The sequence below is a fragment of the Somniosus microcephalus genome, chromosome 1 (assembly GCF_052327205.1).
Source record: "Somniosus microcephalus isolate GS21.2 chromosome 1, FLI_Smic_1.0, whole genome shotgun sequence".
Lineage (NCBI taxonomy): Eukaryota > Metazoa > Chordata > Chondrichthyes > Squaliformes > Somniosidae > Somniosus > Somniosus microcephalus.
The window spans coordinates 260187235-260205782 of NC_140987.1; the positions used below are offsets into that span (position 1 = coordinate 260187235).

The 18548-nt window shown below is 46.6% G+C and overlaps 1 protein-coding gene across 1 annotated transcript in view; it reads left to right on the top strand.

The window, feature by feature from the left end:
- musk (muscle, skeletal, receptor tyrosine kinase) overlaps positions 1 to 18548 on the top strand; it is a 216861-nt gene that overhangs the window by 93694 nt on the left and 104619 nt on the right. Inside the window, exon 8 of the mRNA XM_085992850.1 lies at positions 6733 to 6739. Coding sequence (XP_085848976.1) covers positions 6733 to 6739 — 7 coding nt within the window. The remainder of the gene's footprint in view (positions 1 to 6732; positions 6740 to 18548) is intronic.

The following is an 18548-nucleotide window of genomic DNA, read 5'->3' on the forward strand; positions in this document are numbered from 1 at the left end:
CTGGGTTCCCATGGAGCCCACCATAGGTGCTAACCTAAACTGTGGGACGAGGTCATTAAATATTTGGGGTGAGCTACTATCATGTGTAAGGGTAAATCAACATTGCCCACCCTGCCCGAAGCCCGGAAATTCAGACTGGCACCATGCCACTTTGACGCAGTACAGGATGTCTGAGAAGGGCCTCCCAGGGCACAGAGTGGGCCGACCCCACAAATCCTACTGGAGCAGTTTGGGCCCTCCCTGGAAGGCAATCGTTCCCCTCCAGGGTCAATCACTGGCTCTCTCCTTCATTCTGGAGCTCTCAGCAGTTGTTAGTTCCATTGAGCCTGTCAGGAGGCAAAGACTGGGCCAAGATTCCTGAGCAAGTCCAAGAACTCCCCCAGCCACACGACCGCCCCCCCTCCCCCCCCGGACTTGATGTGTGGGGGAGGGGCAGAAGATCGCTCCAATGCCCACCCTAATGGAATTTCCCACTCCCCTGTGAACAGGGTTGCAGTGAAATTGGCAAGACACGAAAAAGTTTTGCAAAAATATTTTCCAAAAGTTTTTTTTTTGGTGAATTTCACCCGGAGTTGTGGCCTAAAGAGGGAGAACTTCAGTATCGCCCCGTTTGGGGCCAAACTTTTGAAATCTGGGAAACTTAGCGCCAGGTGCGAATGATGCTCAGCTTTTTCAACATTCGGTGTTTGCGCTCCAGGAAGAAAGTGGAGCGTTAAATCAAGCGTTCCACTTCCTTCCTGGGGCGCTAAAGAACGCAGGCGGGGCGGTAGTGGTGCAGCGCTGCACAATGTCCCGTGCAGTACTGTCGCGAGCTGAGGCTCCTTCCCTCCCTTAAAGGGAAAGGCCAGTGCTGCAGGCTCTGCATTGGGACCAGTTAGCTGGTTCCCGACGGCAGCCGCGACCCAGCCTGATCAGCCCCATGTACTCCAGCAGATTGCCAGGCTGATCGATCGCGGCCCAGGAGCAATCACAAAAAATCACTTACAACATTGTAACAATTTTTCTCCTACCCGCGCCAACATCCCCTTTTATTTGCGCCTCTGAAGCGCCCAGCCTCCCGAACAGTGACTCCTGTAATTGTCGGTGTTGTCACCCGGCGACGCTGCAGGGGACGGAACCGAAGTTCCTGTCCGGGGCGTAACTGGGGCTGTGCGCACAGCAATGATGTCACGATCTCCGGGTGCAGGAGATGGTGGCGCTAGTGGTCACCACCGCCGCAAACCTCCACGTCAATGTCACGGGCGTCGGTACTATCGCCGCGCCCGGTCGTAAAGCTGGTAGCTCCCAATTAATGCCCCAGGGAGGTGCTAACAGGAGGCACTAAGGTACCAAATTTCTCCCCCAATGTTTCTAGTTTCATTGTATTTTTTGGTGAAAACAAAGATTATTATTATTAATCGTATCACACCCCATTTTTCCTCCCCCCTCCCCCGCCCCTTCCTGGCACTTCCAGTGGAGATGAAACCAGTGCCAGATCTGAATATGGGACCTTTAAGTTTTTTTCTTGTGCTCGTATTTAAAATGAACTTGGGACAGTCCGAGATGTTTTCAGAGTCCAAATAAAAGCCACCTTTATCATTGTGTCTGCTGTGGCTCAGTTGGTAGCACACTCTCACCTCTGAGTCCACAGGTTGTGGTTACAAGCCCCACTGCAGAGACTTGAGCGCATGCTCCAAGTTGACACTCCAGCGCAGTGCTGAGGGAGCGCTACACTGTCGGAGTGCCATCTTTCAGATGAGATGTTAAACCGAGGCCCCGTCTGCCCTGTCAGGTGGACGTAAAAGACCCCATGGCACTATTTCAAAGAAGAGCAGGGGAGTTATCCCTGGTTTACTGGTCAATATTTATCCCCCAATCAACATCACTAAAACAGATTATTTGGTCATTATCACCTTGCTGTTTTTGGGTCCGTGCTGTGCGCAAAGTGACTGTCATTTTTTTAATTCATTCACGGGATGTGGGCAAGGCCAGCGTTTATTGCCCATCCCTAATTGCCCTTGAGAAGGTGGTGGTGAGCCGCCTTCTTGAACCGCTGCAGTCCATGTGGTAAAGGTATTCTCACAATGCTGTTAGGGACAGAGTTCCAGAATTTTGAACCAGCAACGATGAAGGAACTTGGATTCACTTCCAAGTCAGGATGGTGTGTGACTTGAAGATGTTCCCATGCGCCTGTGGCCTTGTCCTTCTAGGTGGAAGAGGTCACGGGTTTGGGAGGTGCTGCTGAAGAAGCCTTGGCGAGTTGCTGCAGTGCATCTTGTAGATGGTACACACTGCAGCCACAGTGCGCCGGTGGTGGAGGGAGTGAATGTTTAAGGTGGTGGATGGAGCACCAATCAAGCGGGCTGCTTTGTCCTGGATGGTGTTGAGCTTCTTCAGTGTTGTTGGAGCTGCTCTCATCTGGGCAAGTGGAGAGTATTCCATCACACTCCTGACTTGCGCCTTGTGGATGGTGGAAAGGCTTTGGGGAGTTAAGTGATAACATGATATTAGCGATTACACTTCAAAAGTACTTAATTGGCTGTAAAGTGCTTTGGATCATGAAAGGAGTTATAGAACTCCAAGTCTTTCTTTCTTCAATCACACTGCGCAGGGGCTCAACATTGACATAATTGCAACGTACTATTCAGTGTCAATTTTTTTTTAACTTGGTAGGCTGATAAACAGGTGGCATAGTTCAGTGGAAGCTGGTCAAACGATTCGTTTTCCAAAGTAAACAAGCTCGACTGGGTAGCAGAGATCCGCATGGAAATTCTGGAGGCTCTGGTATTGATTCTGCTCATGTTAAGGGGCCATCTGATGCCAGACATAACAAAGGTGTTTTTTTTTTCTTTCTCCGAATGTTTGATCTCTGTGCTTGTGCTAGTTCAGCCTTTGCAGCAGCTGAATCGCTCACAGCCCCATTGCAAACACATGCCGTGAAACATATTGCTCTGGCAGCTGTCAGCTCTGGTCAAGGGTTGTGTGCTTGAAAGATGGAGAACCAGAGGTGATTTTTGTTTCAATTTACCAACCCCCACAACGATCTTAACCAATGACATTGATATGGTCAGTTGGAAACATTGTAATGTTCCAATGCATTATGCTTTAAACTGTGCAGAGCTGTCTTAACCGCACAAAGATTTGTCTTAATTCCATTTTAAGTCATAACATGAGCATTAGTTAGTCGCGATAGCTCTGGCAATGAAAGTGCATTTATTGCTTTTTGTCCCAGTTCACAGAAACAGGCCATCCAACCCAACTGCTCCATGCCAGTTTTTATGCTCCACACTAGCCTCTCCCACCTTACTTCATCTCACTGTATCAGCGTATCGTCCTTACATGCATCTAGCTTCCCCTTAAATACATCTATGCTATTCACTTCAACCACTCCCTGTGGTAGCGAGTTCCACATTCTCACCACTCTCTGGGTAAAGAAGTTTCTCCTGAATTCCTTATTGGATTTATTAACAACTAACTTATACATGTGGCCTCTAGTTGTGGTCTCCCGCATAAGTGGAAACATCTCTACGTCTACCCTATCAAACCCTTTCATAATTATAAAGACCTCTATTAGGTCTTCCCTTCTCTTTTTTTAACATATATTTTACTTTCCCTCACTGTCTTTAAGTTTCGCTGCACACGGTGTTCTCCATCCAACAGGGCAGGAAGCCGAGCTGGACCCAAGAACTTCCTAATGCCTTTGATCTGCAGCAAACACATGGAGGGGTCTAACAGCAAGCTGTGCTGAACTTACAGCACGTGGTATTCTGTGATAGTTGTAGCGGAAACTAAGGAAGGAATTAAATACAGCTATAAATGGTGAATGAACAATGAAGGGAGGTTCAGTGTGGAACTGTTTGTGTGTGTGCTGGGTGTCAGGGTTTCTAGGGTAAATTAACATGTACATTGAAAGAACAAACAGCAATTCCAAGGCACCAGCAATGGGGATGACGTGCATATCCAACCTGAAAATGTTTGTACTCTGTCCAGAAATGTATAATGAAAACAGTCGCTCAGTGTTGCTGATACTCCAGCGTACTAACCAAGGCACAGAAGCATAGAGCACAGAAGGAGGCCATTCGGCCCATCGTGCCTATGCCAGCTCTTTGAAAGAGCTATCCAATTAGTCCCACTTACCTACTCTTTCCCCATAGCCCTGCAAATTCTTCCATTTCAAGTATTTATCCAACTCCCTTTTGAAAGTTACTATTGAATCTGCTTCCACCGTCCTTTCAGGCAGCGCATTCCAGATCACAACAACTGGCTGCGTAAAAAAATTCTCAACTTCCCCCCTGGCTTTTTTACCAATTATTTTAAATCTGTGTCTTTTGGTTACCGACTCTTCGACCTCAACTATACTTTCTCACCCTAGCCTCATATCCCTTTATTCCCCTAGAGTACAAAAATCTATCGATCTCGGCCTTGAATATACTCAAAGACTCAGCATCCACAGCCCTCTGGGACAGAGAATTCCAAAGATTCACAACCCTCTGAGTGAAGAAATTTCTCCTCATCTCAGTCTTAAATGGCCGACCCCTTATCCTGAGACTGTGACCACTTAGTTCTAGACTCTCCAGCCAGGGGAAACAGCCTCTCAGCATCTACCCTATCGATCCCCTTCAGAATTTTATATATTTCAATTACATTTAAGGAGAACAATGCCAGCGTCTCTGGGATAGGTTTGGTCAGCCAGTATAACTAGTGGGATGCGCACAACCTTGAGGTGAAAAAAAAACCTAACCACAATCTTATTCATGGCACTGTATCAGAAAGATGGAGTGATGTGTGGCTTGAGAGTTCAAAATTCCCAGCTGGGCAACAGATGCACTGTTGAACGAGGGGAGAGATCTGGGCAACAGATGCACTGTTGAGCGAGGGGAGAGATCTGGGCAACAGATGCACTGTTGAACGAGGGGAGAGATCTGGGCAACAGATGCACTGTTGAACGAGGGGAGAGATCTGGGCAACAGATGCACTGTTGAACGAGGGGAGAGATCTGGGCAACAGATGCACTGTTGAACGAGGGGAGAGATCTGGGCAACAGATGCACTGTTGAACGAGGGGAGAGATTAAAAAAACAGAAACTTTTAACAAAATCACAGAGGGCTGTGAGAACTGACTGAGAATCAGTTACACCTGGTTTTAAATCAGACCAGGATTCATACTTTGAATCAAAAACTGGAGCCAGATCCTTTGCGGTTAGTTGTAGCTGGAACTTCATTTTCACAGTTCCGTCTCCTCCCAGGACTGCAGTGCAATCACAGTGGGTGGGATCTCACTGACTTGAGTGTGATGTGTCAGGAATGACTGGACATATTAAAAAATAATCATAACTTGGCATTTCAACCAATGATTAATATTAACTTATCCTTTTTTCCAAAAGAAAAATGACAGCCTTCTCAATGATCCTATGGTCTGTACACATCCCGAAAAACTGCAAACTCCTTCTTAAATTATTGACCGTTCAAAGGCCATCCAGGGGGAGATATTGGAACTTTGAAAATTTAATTCAATCAGTATTTAACTTGTTTTCCTTTAAACATTCCCGAGCAGCTGGATGTTACTAAATCTGGTTTTCAGCTTTAACTGGGGCACTTGGCCTAGCATTTCTTAGACAAACAGAGGTGGGTAAATGATCTGTGGTCAGTAAGGTTTACCGATAACTATAATATACAGTGGTGCGGGGGAAGCCCCAGCTTCCGATTGCCTTGGCCAACGATAGGAAGAAAACCGCATAAAAATAAAGTTGCACAGTGACTGGTCAGAGACGTGAGCATTTAGTAAATCCTGTCGGAGATCGCCATTGAAAAATATATTCGATTAGTTTGCACTGAGGTGCGTGTTTTTAAAACTTTAATCTTGTGCCATCAAAATACTCTAATATCTATTTTTATTGAAGTCTTTATAGGAAAAACTTTCTGTCTGGCTTCAATATAACAACCAGCCTACAACGCGTTAAAATTCTGCAGCAGCTGATCAGAACTCTTAAACTTTAGTTCGCTGATTGCTGCTTTCCACCTTAAGCTTAAACTTATTCACCAAGCAGAGCCTTGCCTTGAGTTCTGTTTAAGCATTGCTTACAAGAACCCCCACCACCCTCAACCCCTCCACCCCCACTCCAAGTTTAAGGATTTGTTAAGATATTTCAAATCTGACACCCATTCCCCTCTTTCCAAGATCCCAGCAAATCTGACGCTTAGTTTCGGTGTCTGATTGCCTGCACACCTGTCAATCCAGAGCTAGGGCCCCTCAGACACGCGCACACACACACACATCTCAAAGGATCAGGGTGCAGTCTAACACAGCTCACACACACACGTACACACACACACAGATCTCAAAGGATCAGGGTGCAGTCTAACACAGCTCACACACGCGCGCACACACACACACAGATCTCAAAGGATCAGGGTGCAGTCTAATACAGCTCACACACACACACACACACACACACACACACACAGATCTCAAAGGATCAGGGTGCAGTCTAACAGCTCACACACACACACACACACACACACACACACACACACACAGATCTCAAAGGATCAGGGTGCAGTCTAATACAGCTCTCACACACACACACACACACACACACACACACAGATCTCAAAGGATCAGGGTGCAGTCTAACACAGCTCACACACACACTGCGTCTTACATTGATGGACAAAAGCCTAACTTTCCTCTTCTTTCTCTTTTTTTCTGCTTCACTACACCCGGTCTCCACTGGAACGTGCTACTTCCCCATAGAATGGAGGTAAGAGTTTTGATTTGCTCTTGGAGATCCCTGAGCCACTCTGCCCCCTTGTCTCTGCAGCAACATGGCTTGTGAAAGCTCTGCATTAATACAGATAATAACAAAAAGTCAAATGCCGTGTTTGCCAAAGGATTTTTTGGTAACAATTTAAATCTGTAAAGCGCTTGTGTTGCTTTTTTAAGTCACATGAACAAACTATAGGGAGATAAAAGTTTAACATGCCTGCATGCAGTCCAGAAAGGCCGAAGGTTTGCTATCTGTGGCTCTCACTGTCATCCACCCTAAAACCCCCACCCGATCAGATGGCTTCACTTTTGTGACAATTGCTTTTGTTGGCCACATGGGGCTTGTTGTGATCCAGGATTGGCCACAGTAAAATAAATAATACCTTGGGTTGAATTAAATCGGGGAGTTGAGCTATGAGCCAGCGGTCAGCTGTTTTTGTACATTATTTTTGATGTTGTTGCAGTTTTGTAATGAAGGTTACTGCCAGGGCAGGATGTAGCTGACACAATAAGAGAATGACGGCTTCAGCTTGTAATGATTGGCATGAATTCTTTATCTCCCATTTGCATAGCTGTGAGGTTACGAGCTCCTTAGTTTGCTCATTGGCGCTCAGGCCAAGATTGTTGACTATACGGGGGTAAACTTCAACTTGGGTGGGGTGGGGTGGGTGGAAAGTGGGCAGTAGTGGACCTACCATTCAATGGGAGGTGGGTGTATAAAGGAGACCCTACCACTTGTTTTTGTCCCACTCCGAACCAGGTTGAATTTTAACTCCCCACATCTTCAGTTAGAACACTATTTTATTTTTAAATGCCTTGAGGTGCATGAGGTCCTTCCACGGCCTCACCCCTCCCTATCTCTGTAACCTCCTCCAGTCCTACAACCCTCCGAGATCTCTGTGCTCCTCTAATTCTGGCCTCTTCCGCATCCCTGATTTTCTTTGCTCCACCATTGGCAGCCGTGTCTTCAGCTACCTAGGCCCAAAGCTCTGGAATTCACTCCCTAAACCTCTCCATCTCTCTCTCCTCAGTTAAGGCGCTCCTTAAGAAATCTACCTCTTTGGCCAATCTGTCCTAATATCTCCTTATGTGGCTCGGTGTCAAATTGTGTTTGATAACGCTCCTGTGAAGCTGCTTGGGATGTTTTACGACATTAAAGGCACTATATAAATACTAGTTGTTGTTTGTTTGTTATGGGGTAATTCTTAGGCTGCGATTTTTTCATTGGAGGCGGGTTGGGTGCGGGTCAGGTGGTTTCCGGCTTCCAGCCCCACCCCCAACTGCATCCGGCCCACAGACGTGATTTTACGTTGATTGACATTGTTAAGCCCACCCTGCAGGCTTGCCAGCCAATTAAGAGGAAGCCAGTCAGATGACTTCATTTGATGATGTGTCACCTGCCGGTTTTCTTAAAGGGACCACACACAATTTTTTTTTGACAGCTGATTTCTCAGTGTTTGACAGCATTGAGGTTCTACAAACACTGACAATCACTGTACAAAGGTGAGCACTTTCACCCGGGCTCTCTAGTGACTCCCACCACAGGCTGGAATAGATGGCAGCTGCAGGTGAGGTGACAGAAGCGATCTGCCACTGGTGAGAGAGGTTCTCCCAATGAAATGGCACTGGACATGGATTTCAAAACTTGTTACCTAAAGAAATGTGTAAATGTATTAAAAATGAATTTCCCAACATTTTCTTACCTCTGAGATTCACCAGTGCACTATTGGATCCTTCACACCACTTCTGCAGCTGTCATCTATCCAGAAACATTACAGCAGACTCACAACATGCCACACTTACCTGGCGTGGTGTCCAGACATCGGGAAACCCGAGGCAGAAGCGGCAAAATTAAAAAATAGCCTGTCAACTCTTATCAAATACCTGTTAACAGGCAGGTAATTGGCTTTAATCCTCTTCCCACCACTAGGTGTCGGGTCTATGCACAAATCGGGGACCTGACACTTGGGAAAATTGTTTGGAGGTGGGTTGACGGCGGGATCGCAACCCGCCATCAATCAAAACGATTTTACCCTTTGACCCGCCTCCAAACCCGCCCTCTGAGAGCCGGCAAAATCCAGCCCTTAGTGTTCATTGCCTGGGCAGTAACCCAACAGGTTTAAACGGAATGAAAATCGGGCAGGTTTCCGTAAAGGGTGGGTGATCCAAATTATACCCTCCACCCTGCCCAGATGGTAGAACCAGAAATCTATCTCCTTAAGTCATTCTTGATAAGATTACTTAAGCAGTTTAAGTAAAGGGGAAAAGTTAAGTATTTGGGATTCTGTTGGTTTAAGAAGAGTAAAACAAGGTTACACTGCAGTAGGAGTAAATTGGCACAGCAGGCAGTGAAAACCAGTTTTCTAACCAATCAGCAGGGGTGACTAATTTGGCTGTAAACAAACAAACAGTATAAAAAGACCATTGCTAGTGCGAGCAAGCACTGAGTGCGAGGTCAGCAGAGAGTGCTCTGAGTTTGGGTAAGTGTGAGAGTTCTTTAATTGTTATTTCTCCTTAAATCATTCTTGATAAGGTCTTTCTGGTGCAGAGTGACTGTTGGTAAACCATTTAACTGGTGTAATTAGAGGGATAGATTTAATTTAAATCCAATAAATTAAAGGGGATACTAGCATCTATAATCGGGCAGAGGGTGTCCATAACTAACAATAAAAAATTTAATTAATTACATAGAATGGAGCAGGTGATGTGTTACTGTTGCGAGATGTGGGAGCCAGTGAACCCCATTGAGGCTCACGGTGATTACGTCTGTGACAAGTGTCTGCTGCTACAGGAAGTCCAGCTCCGTGTTGATGAGCTGGAGTCTGAGCTTCAGACACAGCGACACATCAGGGAGGGGGAGAAGTTCCTGGACTCTGTGTTTCAGGAGATGGTCACACCTATGAAGTTAATTAATTCAGATATAGCCCATGGTCAGGGACAGGATGGTGTGACTACGAGTGAGGAGGTACGGGGATCCAGTAGGTAGTGTTGGAGGAGCCGCAGCCCTTGCTCTTGTCCAACAGGTTCGAGGTTCTTACTCCCTGTGGGGACAGGAGCAGGGACTACAGGGAGGATGAGCAACCTGGCCACAGCACCGTGGAACGGGGGGCCATTCAAGAGGGGGGAGTAAATAGAAATGTTGTAGTGGTAGGGGATAGTATTATTAGGGGGATAGATAGAGTTCTCTGCAGGCGAGAGCGAGAGTCCCGAAGGCTGTGTTGCCTACCCGGTGCCAGGGTTAAGGACATCTCCTCTGGGCTGGAAAGAAACTTGCAGTGGGAGGGGGTGGATCCAGTTGTCGTGGTCCATGTTGGTACAAACGACATAGATAGGACTAGGAAGCCGGTTCTGTTAAAGGAGTATGAGCAGCTAGGGGTCAAATTAAAAGACAGAACCTCAAGGGTAATAATCTCTGGATTATTAGCTGAGCCACGAGTGAATTTGGCTAGGACAAATAAAATTAGAGAGTTAAATGCGTGGCTCAAAGACTGGTGTGGGAGAAATGGGTTTTGCTTCCTGGGACACTGGCACCAGTACTGGGGCAGGAGGGAGCTGTTCCATTGGGACGGGCTTCACTTGGCCAGTGCTGGGGCTAGAGTCCTGGCGGATCATATAGCTAGGGCTGTAGAGAGGGCTTTAAACTAACTAGTGGGGGGGAGGTTCATAGAGAGCAAATAATAAAAATGACAACAGAGAAGGTCATAGACTTAGGTAGCAGTGGGGAAATTAAAAACCAGAGCGTGTCAGGAAGGGGCAGAAGGTATGGAGTAAAAGGTAAAGTAATAAAAAGGGCAAAAGCAGGAACTAAGTGTCACAAAACATATTTGAAAGTTCACTATCTGAATGCACGTAGCATTCGTAACAAAATAGACGAGTTAATGGCACAAATAACTACATATGGGTATGATCTTGTGGCCATTGCAGAAACATGGCTGCAGGGTGACAAGGCCTGGGAATTAAACATACCAGGTTATTTAACGATCAGGAAGGACAGGCAGGAAGGAAGGGGAGGTGGGGTGGCTATGTTAATAAAGGAAGGAATCACTAATACAGGGAAATGATATTGGGTCAAAAGATCAGGATAATGAAACAGTTTGGGTGGAGATAAGGAATAATAAGGGGAAAAAAACACTAGTGGGCGTAGTCTATAGGCCTCCGAACAGTTGCAACTCTGTTAGACGGAGTATCAATCAGGAAATAGTTGAGGCTTGTAATAAGGGAACATCTATAATTATGGGGGATTTTAACTATCATATTAATTGGACAAATCAAATTGGGCAGGGCTGCCTTGAGGATGAGTTCATTGAGTGTATTAGGGATGGTTTTCTTGAGCAGTATGTAACTGAACCGACCAGGGAGCAAGCAACCTTAGACCTGGTCCTGTGTAACGAGACAGGATTAATTTAAAATGTCCTAGTAAAGGATCCCCTTGGAATGAGTGACCATAACATGGTTGAATTCCATATTCAATTAGAGGATGAGAAGGTTGGATCTCAAACAAGCATGCTAATCTTGAATAAAGGAGACTATGAAGGTATGAGAGCAGAATTGAGTAGAGTGGATTGGGAAAATAGATTAATGGGTAAGACGATACATGATCAGTGGTGTACATTTAAGGAGTTATTTTACAACTTCCAAAAAAAATATATTCCACTGAGAAGAAAAGGGTGTAAAAGAAAAGACAGCCATCCGTGGCTAAGTAAAGAAATTAAGGATAGTATTCGACTAAAAACAAGGGCATATAAGGTAGCCAAATCTTGTGGGAGGATAGAGGATTGGGAAAACTTTAAAAGACAGTAAAAGATAACAAAAGGATTAATTAAGAAAGGGAAGATAGATTATGAAAGTAAATTAGCAAAAAATATAAAAACAGATAGTAAGAGTTTTTATAGTTATATAAAAAGAAAAAGGGTGGCTAAAGTAAATGTTGGTCCCTTAGAGGATGAGACCGGGAAATTAATGGTGGGAAATATGGAGATGGCAAAAACACTGAATGAATATTTTGTATCAGTCTTTACAGTAGAGGACACTAAGAATATCCTAACACTGGACAAACAGGGGGCTCTAGGGGGGGAGGAGCTAAACACGATCAAAATCACTAAGGAAGTGGTACTTGGTAAAATAATGGGACTCAAGGCGGATAAATCACCTGGACCTGATGGCTTACATCCTAGGGTCTTGAGGGAAGTGGCGGTAGGGATTGTGGATGCATTGGTAATAATTTTCCAAAACTCCCTGGACTCGGCAAAGGTCCCGGCAGACTGGAAAACTGCTAATGTAACACCCTTATTTAAAAAGGGCAGTAGACAGAAGGCTGGAAACTATAGACCGGTTAGCCTAACATCTGTGGTAGGTAAAATTTTGGAGTCCATTATTAAGGAGACAGTAACAGGACATTTAGATAATCATAATTTAATAGGACAAAGTCAGCATGGTTTTATGAAGGGGAAGTCATGTTTGACAAATTTGCTGGAGTTCTTTGAGGAAGTAACATATAGGGTGGATAAAGGGGAACCAGTGGACGTAGTGTATTTAGACTTCCAAAAGGCATTTGACAAGGTGCCACACAAAAGATTATTGCTTAAGATAAAAAATCACGGGATTGGGGGTAATATTCTGGCATGGATAGAGGATTGGCTATCTAACAGAAGGCAGAGAGTTGGGATAAATGGTTCATTCTCAGACTGGCAATCAGTAACTAGTGGTGTTCCGCAGGGGTCAGTGCTGGGTCCCCAACTCTTTACAATCTATATTAACGATTTGGAGGAGGGGACCGAGTGTAACATATCAAAGTTTGCAGATGATACTAAGATGGGAGGGAAAGTAGTGAGTGAGGAGGACATAAAAAACCTGCAAGGGGACATAGACAGGCTAAGTAAGTGGGCAGAGATTTGGCAGATGGAATACAATACTGGAAAGTGTGAGGTTATGCACTTTGGCAGGAAAAATCGTAGAGCAAGTTATTATCTTAATGGCAAGAAACTGGAAAGTACTGAAGTACAAAGGGATCTGGGGGTCCTGGTGCACGAAACTCAAAAGTTAGTATGCAGGTGCAGCAAGTGATTAAGAAGGCCAATGGAATGCTGGCTTTCATTGCTAGGGGGATAGAATATAAAAATAGGGAGGTATTGCTTCAGTTGTACAAGGTATTGGTGAGACCGCACCTGGAATACTGCGTGCAGTTTTGGTGTCCACACTTAAGAAAAGACATACTTGCTCTCGAGTCAGTACAAAGAAGGTTCACTCGGTTAATCCCGGGGATGAGGGGATGTACATATGAGGAAAGGTTGAGTAGATTGGGACTCTACTCATTGGAGTTCAGAAGAATGAGAGGCGATCTTATTGAAACATTTAAGATTGTGAAGGGGTTGGATCGGGTGGATGCGGGGAGGATGTTCCTGATGATGGGTGAAACTAGAACTAGGGGGCATAGTCTTAGAATAAGGGGCCGCTCTTTCAAAACTGAGAAGAGGAGGAACTATTTCACTCAGAGGGTGGTAGGCCCATGGAATATGCTGCCCCAAAAAGCTGTAGAAGCTACATCATTACATAAATTTAAAACAGAAATAGACAGTTTCTTAGAAGTAAAGGGAATTAAGGGTTACGGGGAGCGGGCAGGAATTTGGACATGAGTCTATGTTCGGATCGGTCATGGCCCTGTGGGTAGCGGAGCGGGCCCAGGGGCTGTGTAGCCTGATCCTGCTCCTATTTCGTGTGTCTAATTCTGTTAGATTCAGGAGATGGTTCTGTGATAGTAGATTGGCGGTTAGGATCAGATCAGCCATGATCTTATTGAATGGCGGAGCAGGCTCGAGGGGCCGATTGGCCTACTCCTGCTCCTATTTCTTATGTTCTTATGTATCTTACCGAATCTTACATAACAAACAAGCGTTAAATAAAAAGAGCGTTCCATCAGCATCTGAAAAGAGGGGGGAAAAACCTGGAATTTTCCGCTGGGATTTTTCCGTTAAGGAGATTGTTGGAACCCCTGGCGTAAATGGCAAAAATCAGCTGTTTACGGCACTTCTCCAGTGTTTCCTCTGATCTTCTGCCGACCTTACGGTGGAAAATTGCAAAAAACGCACAGGAATTCGGAGCCAGGTTGTTTATGTTTTTTTTTAACGAAGGGTCTACTCCCAAAATAGGGACATGCATAGAAACAGGAGGAGGCCATTCAGCCCCTCAAGCCTTTCCGCCATTCAATTAGATCCTGGCTGATCTGTATCTTAGCTCCATCTACCCGCCTTGGTTCCGTAACCTTTAATACCCTTGCTTTTTGGGGAGAGAGTTCCAGATTTCCACTAGCCTTTGTGTGAAGCAGTGCTTCCTGACATCACCCCTGAATGGCCCAGCTCTAATGTTAAGGTTCTGCCCCCTTGTTCTGGATTCCCCTCACCTGAGGGAATAGTTTCTCTCTCTGTACCCCATCAAATCCTTTAACCATCTCAAACACCTCAATTTGGACAATAAGGGAATCAAGGGATATGAGGATAGGGCGGGAAAGTGGAGTTGAGGTAGAAGATCAGACATGATCTTATTGAATGGCGGAGCAAGCTCGATGGGCTGAATACTCCTGCTTCTATTTCTTATGTTAATTAGATTAAATGTCAACCTCTCTTTTGTCTTTTCTGATGCTGAGCATTTCCTGTTGATATTTCAGAGTTGTATTAAATATTTTCCAGTCTTTCCTTTTACTAAAATCCACTTGACCCAACGCATCCAATGGTCATTCTGAGGCACACACAGAAAGCAGGCCCAAAAACGTGCAGGTGGGCACTCCTCACCCCCACCAAAGTTCAAAGGGTCAGAAAAGCTTGATCACAAAAAGCAGGCCTTTGGCACATGGGTGCATCTGGGACATGCCCCCCCTCCTCCCTCAGAAGAAGAGACTGTACTGGGCAGCCCAGGTGGCCAGCTGGGGGGTAGGGGCAGCTGGGCCTCATCTACCGCTTATCTGCTGTAACGTTATACCGAGTTACATCGGGTCTACAGCACAGAAACAGGCCATTCGGACCAATTGGTCCACGCCGGCGTTTATGTCCACACGAGCCTCCTCCCACACTACTACATCTCACCCTATCAGCACGTCCTTCTATTCCTTTCTCCCTCATGTGCTTATCTTGTGTCCCCTTTTTTTTCATTCGTTTATGGGATGTGGGCGTCGCTGGCAAGTCCAGCATTTATTGCCCCTCCCTAATTGCCCTTGAGAAGGTGGTGGTGAGCTGCCACCTTAAACTGCTCCAGTCCATGTGGTGAAGGTACTTCCCATAATGCTGTTAGGGAGGGAGTTCCAGGATTTTGACCCAGTGATGATGAAGGATCGGCAATATATTCCCAAGTCAGGATGGTGTGTGTGACTTGGGGGCGGGGGGGGGGGGAACTTGCAGGTGATGGTGTCCCCATGCGCCAGTTGCTCTTGTGCTTCTAGGTGGTAGAGGCCATGGATTTGGGAGGTGCTGCTGAAGAAGCCTTGGCGAGTTGCTGCAGTGCATCTTGTAGATGGTACACACTGCAGCCACGGTTCGCCGGTGGTGGAGGGAGTGAATGTTTAAGGTGGTGGATGAGGTGCCAATCAAGCGGGCTGCCAAATCCTGGATGGTGTCGAGCTTCTTGAGTGTTGTTGGAGCAGTACTCATCCAGGCAAGTGGAGAGTATTCCATCACACTCCTGGCTTGTACCTTGTAGATGGTGGAAAGGCTTTGGGGCGTCCTGCATCTATGCACCTTAAATACATCCATGCTATTCGCCTCAACCACTCCATGTGGTAGCAAGTTCCATATTCTAACCACTATCTGGGTAAAGAAGATTCTCCTTAATTGCCTACTAGATTTATTAGTGTCTATCTTATATTTATGGCCTCTAGTTTTGATCTCCCCCACAAGTGGAAACATTTTCCCCTTCTACGCTATCAAACCCTTTCATAATCTTAAAGCCCTCTAACAGGTCACCCCTCAGCCTTCTCTTTCTTGAGAAAAGAGCCCCAGCCTGTTCAGTCTTTCCTGAACCTTTCAGTTCTCAGATTAGAGAATCATAGAATCTTACCACACAAAAGGAGGCCATTCGGCCCATCGTGCCCATCTTTGAAAGAGCTATCCAATTAGTCCCACTCCTCTGCTCTTTCCCCATAGCCCTGCATATTTTTCTTTTTTAAGTATTCCAATGCTCTCTTGGCCGGCCTCCCACCTACTACCCTTCGTAAACTTGAGTACATCCAAAACCTCTGCTGACCAAATCCTAACTCGCACCCATCACCACTGTGATCGCTGACTTAAATTGGCTCCAGTCCAGCAACTCTTCAATTTAAAAATTCTCATCCTTGTGTTCTAATCCCTCCATCACCTCATCCCTCCCTATCTCTGTAAGCTCCTCCAGCCCTACAACCCTCCGCAATCTCTGCGTTCCTCCAATTCTGGCCTCTTGAGCATCCCCGATTTTCATTGCTCCACCATTGGCAGCCTAGGTCCTAAGCTCTGGAATTCCCTCTCTAAACCTCTCCACCTCTGTCTCCTCCTTTAAGACGCACCTTAAAACCCACCCCTTTGGCCAAGCTTTCGGTCACCTGTCCTAATATCTCCTTATGTGGCTTGGCGTTAAATTGTGTTTGATAATCACTCCTATGAAATGCCTTGGGACGTTTTACTACATTAAAGGCACTATATAAATATAAGTTGTTGCTCTTGTTGTTATATATCCAATTCCTTTTTGAAAGTTACTATTGAATCTACTTCCACCACCCTTTCAGGTAGTGCATTCCAGATCATAACAACTCTGGTTCTTTTGCTAATTCCCTTAAATCTGTGTCCTCTGGTTACTGACCAACCCTGGTTGTCTCTGCTTTATTAATCTTTTAGTCTGGATTTACATATTTACATTCACTGATGGTATTAAGGCAGATATATCTGTACATTATTAAAATCAGTATGTTCTGTCATCTTTCCATTCACAAGTCCTATCTGATCCTTTGGCTTTGATGCAGTGATAGTTGTGATGCTCTGTGCCAGCTGTAGTCGCAGGCTCTGGCCATCAGATGGCATCCTATCTGAAATACTTTCAGAAAGCATTTTTCATTGCCATTTAATTCTCGGGAACTAAAATATCTAGGCCTAGAAATTCAGTTGTTTGCACCAGCCGCTAGCGCCTTAGGAGGAGGAGAAGTGGGGCGCTAAGCGGCTAGCGCCCGGTCGCAGCGTGATCTGCGCCTCCCGCGAAATTCAGTTAAGATTTAGCGGCGGCGCAAAACCTTTGCGCGCGCTCAGCTGCACGCGCAGATCCTGACGTCATTTCATGGTGCAATGCCCTTTGTGCGCCCCGAACCGGAAATTCAGTGGTGCCGGCCTATTGTGCGCCTGGCGCCCCCCGCGACTGGTAGAGGGGAACGGTTCCCAGTTGCTGCGGGGCACGGGGGGGCACGAATTAAAGGGGACTCCTCCTGCAGTATAAATGGCAGCCATTTTGCACCACTCCTTCTTTGTGAGAGACGGATATTTGGAGAGAGACAAAGGTAGAGAGCTTTCTGGTTTGGCTGAACTCTCGCTCAGGTACTTGTGGCTTCAGGCCAGAGCTTTGCACTTGTATTTAACTTTCAGTGCCATAGCATTGATTCGAAACATATAATGGGGGCTGCAATGGGTGGAAACGTTGGCTTACTGCATTGCATTCAAAGGGCTCAGAGACGCCATGAGAGAGTGCCAGTCATGGCCAGACGGAGAAGGGCCAACAGGCGTCGGCACAGGAGGCCTTACCCACCCAGGGTATACCGCCAGCAGTTCTCATATCTGAACATGTCTGAGGAGCAGTGTGTTTGGAGGCTGCAATTCAGAAGGGAGGTGGTCACTGAGATCTGCCACCTGCTTCGCAGAGATCTGGAGCCACAGCTCAGGAGCAGGACGTCTCTGTCAGTGGCAGTGAAGGTGACGGTGGCGCTCAACTTCTATGCCACCGGCTCCTTCCAATCCGCTACTGGGGACATTTCCAACATCTCCCAGTTCGCGGTACATTGCTGCATCCGCCAGGTGACCAATGCCCTTTTCAGAAGGAGAGGTCAGTTCATCTCCTTCCCCATGACTGTGGACAAGCAGCAAGAGTGTGCAATGGGATTTGCAGCATTAGCGGGCTTCCCCATGGTGCAGGGCGCCATTGACTGCACGCATGTGGCTTTGCGGGCACCTCTAGAGAATGCCGAGGATTACCGCAACCGGAAGGGCTACCATTCGCTCAACGTGCAGTTGGTGTGTGACCACAGGCAGCTCATGCTAGCTGTCAATGCCCGCTTTCCAGGCAGCAGCCACGATGCCTTCATCCTGCGCCAGACTTCTGTGACAGACATTTTCGAGGCCCAGCCTCACCCACGAGGATGGCTTCTCGGGGACAAAGGCTATCCTTTGTGCACCTGGCTGATGACCCCGCTCCGTGCGCCCAGCACCCCTGCTGAAGAGCGATACAATGACAGCCATCAAGCAACCAGGAACATCATTGAGCACACAATCAGTGTGCTGAAGCAACGGTTCCGCTGTCTGGATCGTTCCGGGGGAGCCCTACAGTACTCACCTGAGCGAGTCTCCCATTTCGTTGTCGTGTGCTGCATGCTGCGCAACCTGGCTATCCGCAGGACTCAGCCACTGCCAGCAGACATTGGAGGACCACCGGAGGAGGAGGAGGAGGAGGAGGAGCACCAGCACGGGAGGGAGGCAGAAAGTGCAAGGGCCGCCCGTCGGCGGTTTATTGCAACTCGGTTCTAGGCCCCCTCTCAGGGAATGGCTTGTGCCAATGACAGAAGATAAATGTAGCCGCTCCACAAGCCCTCA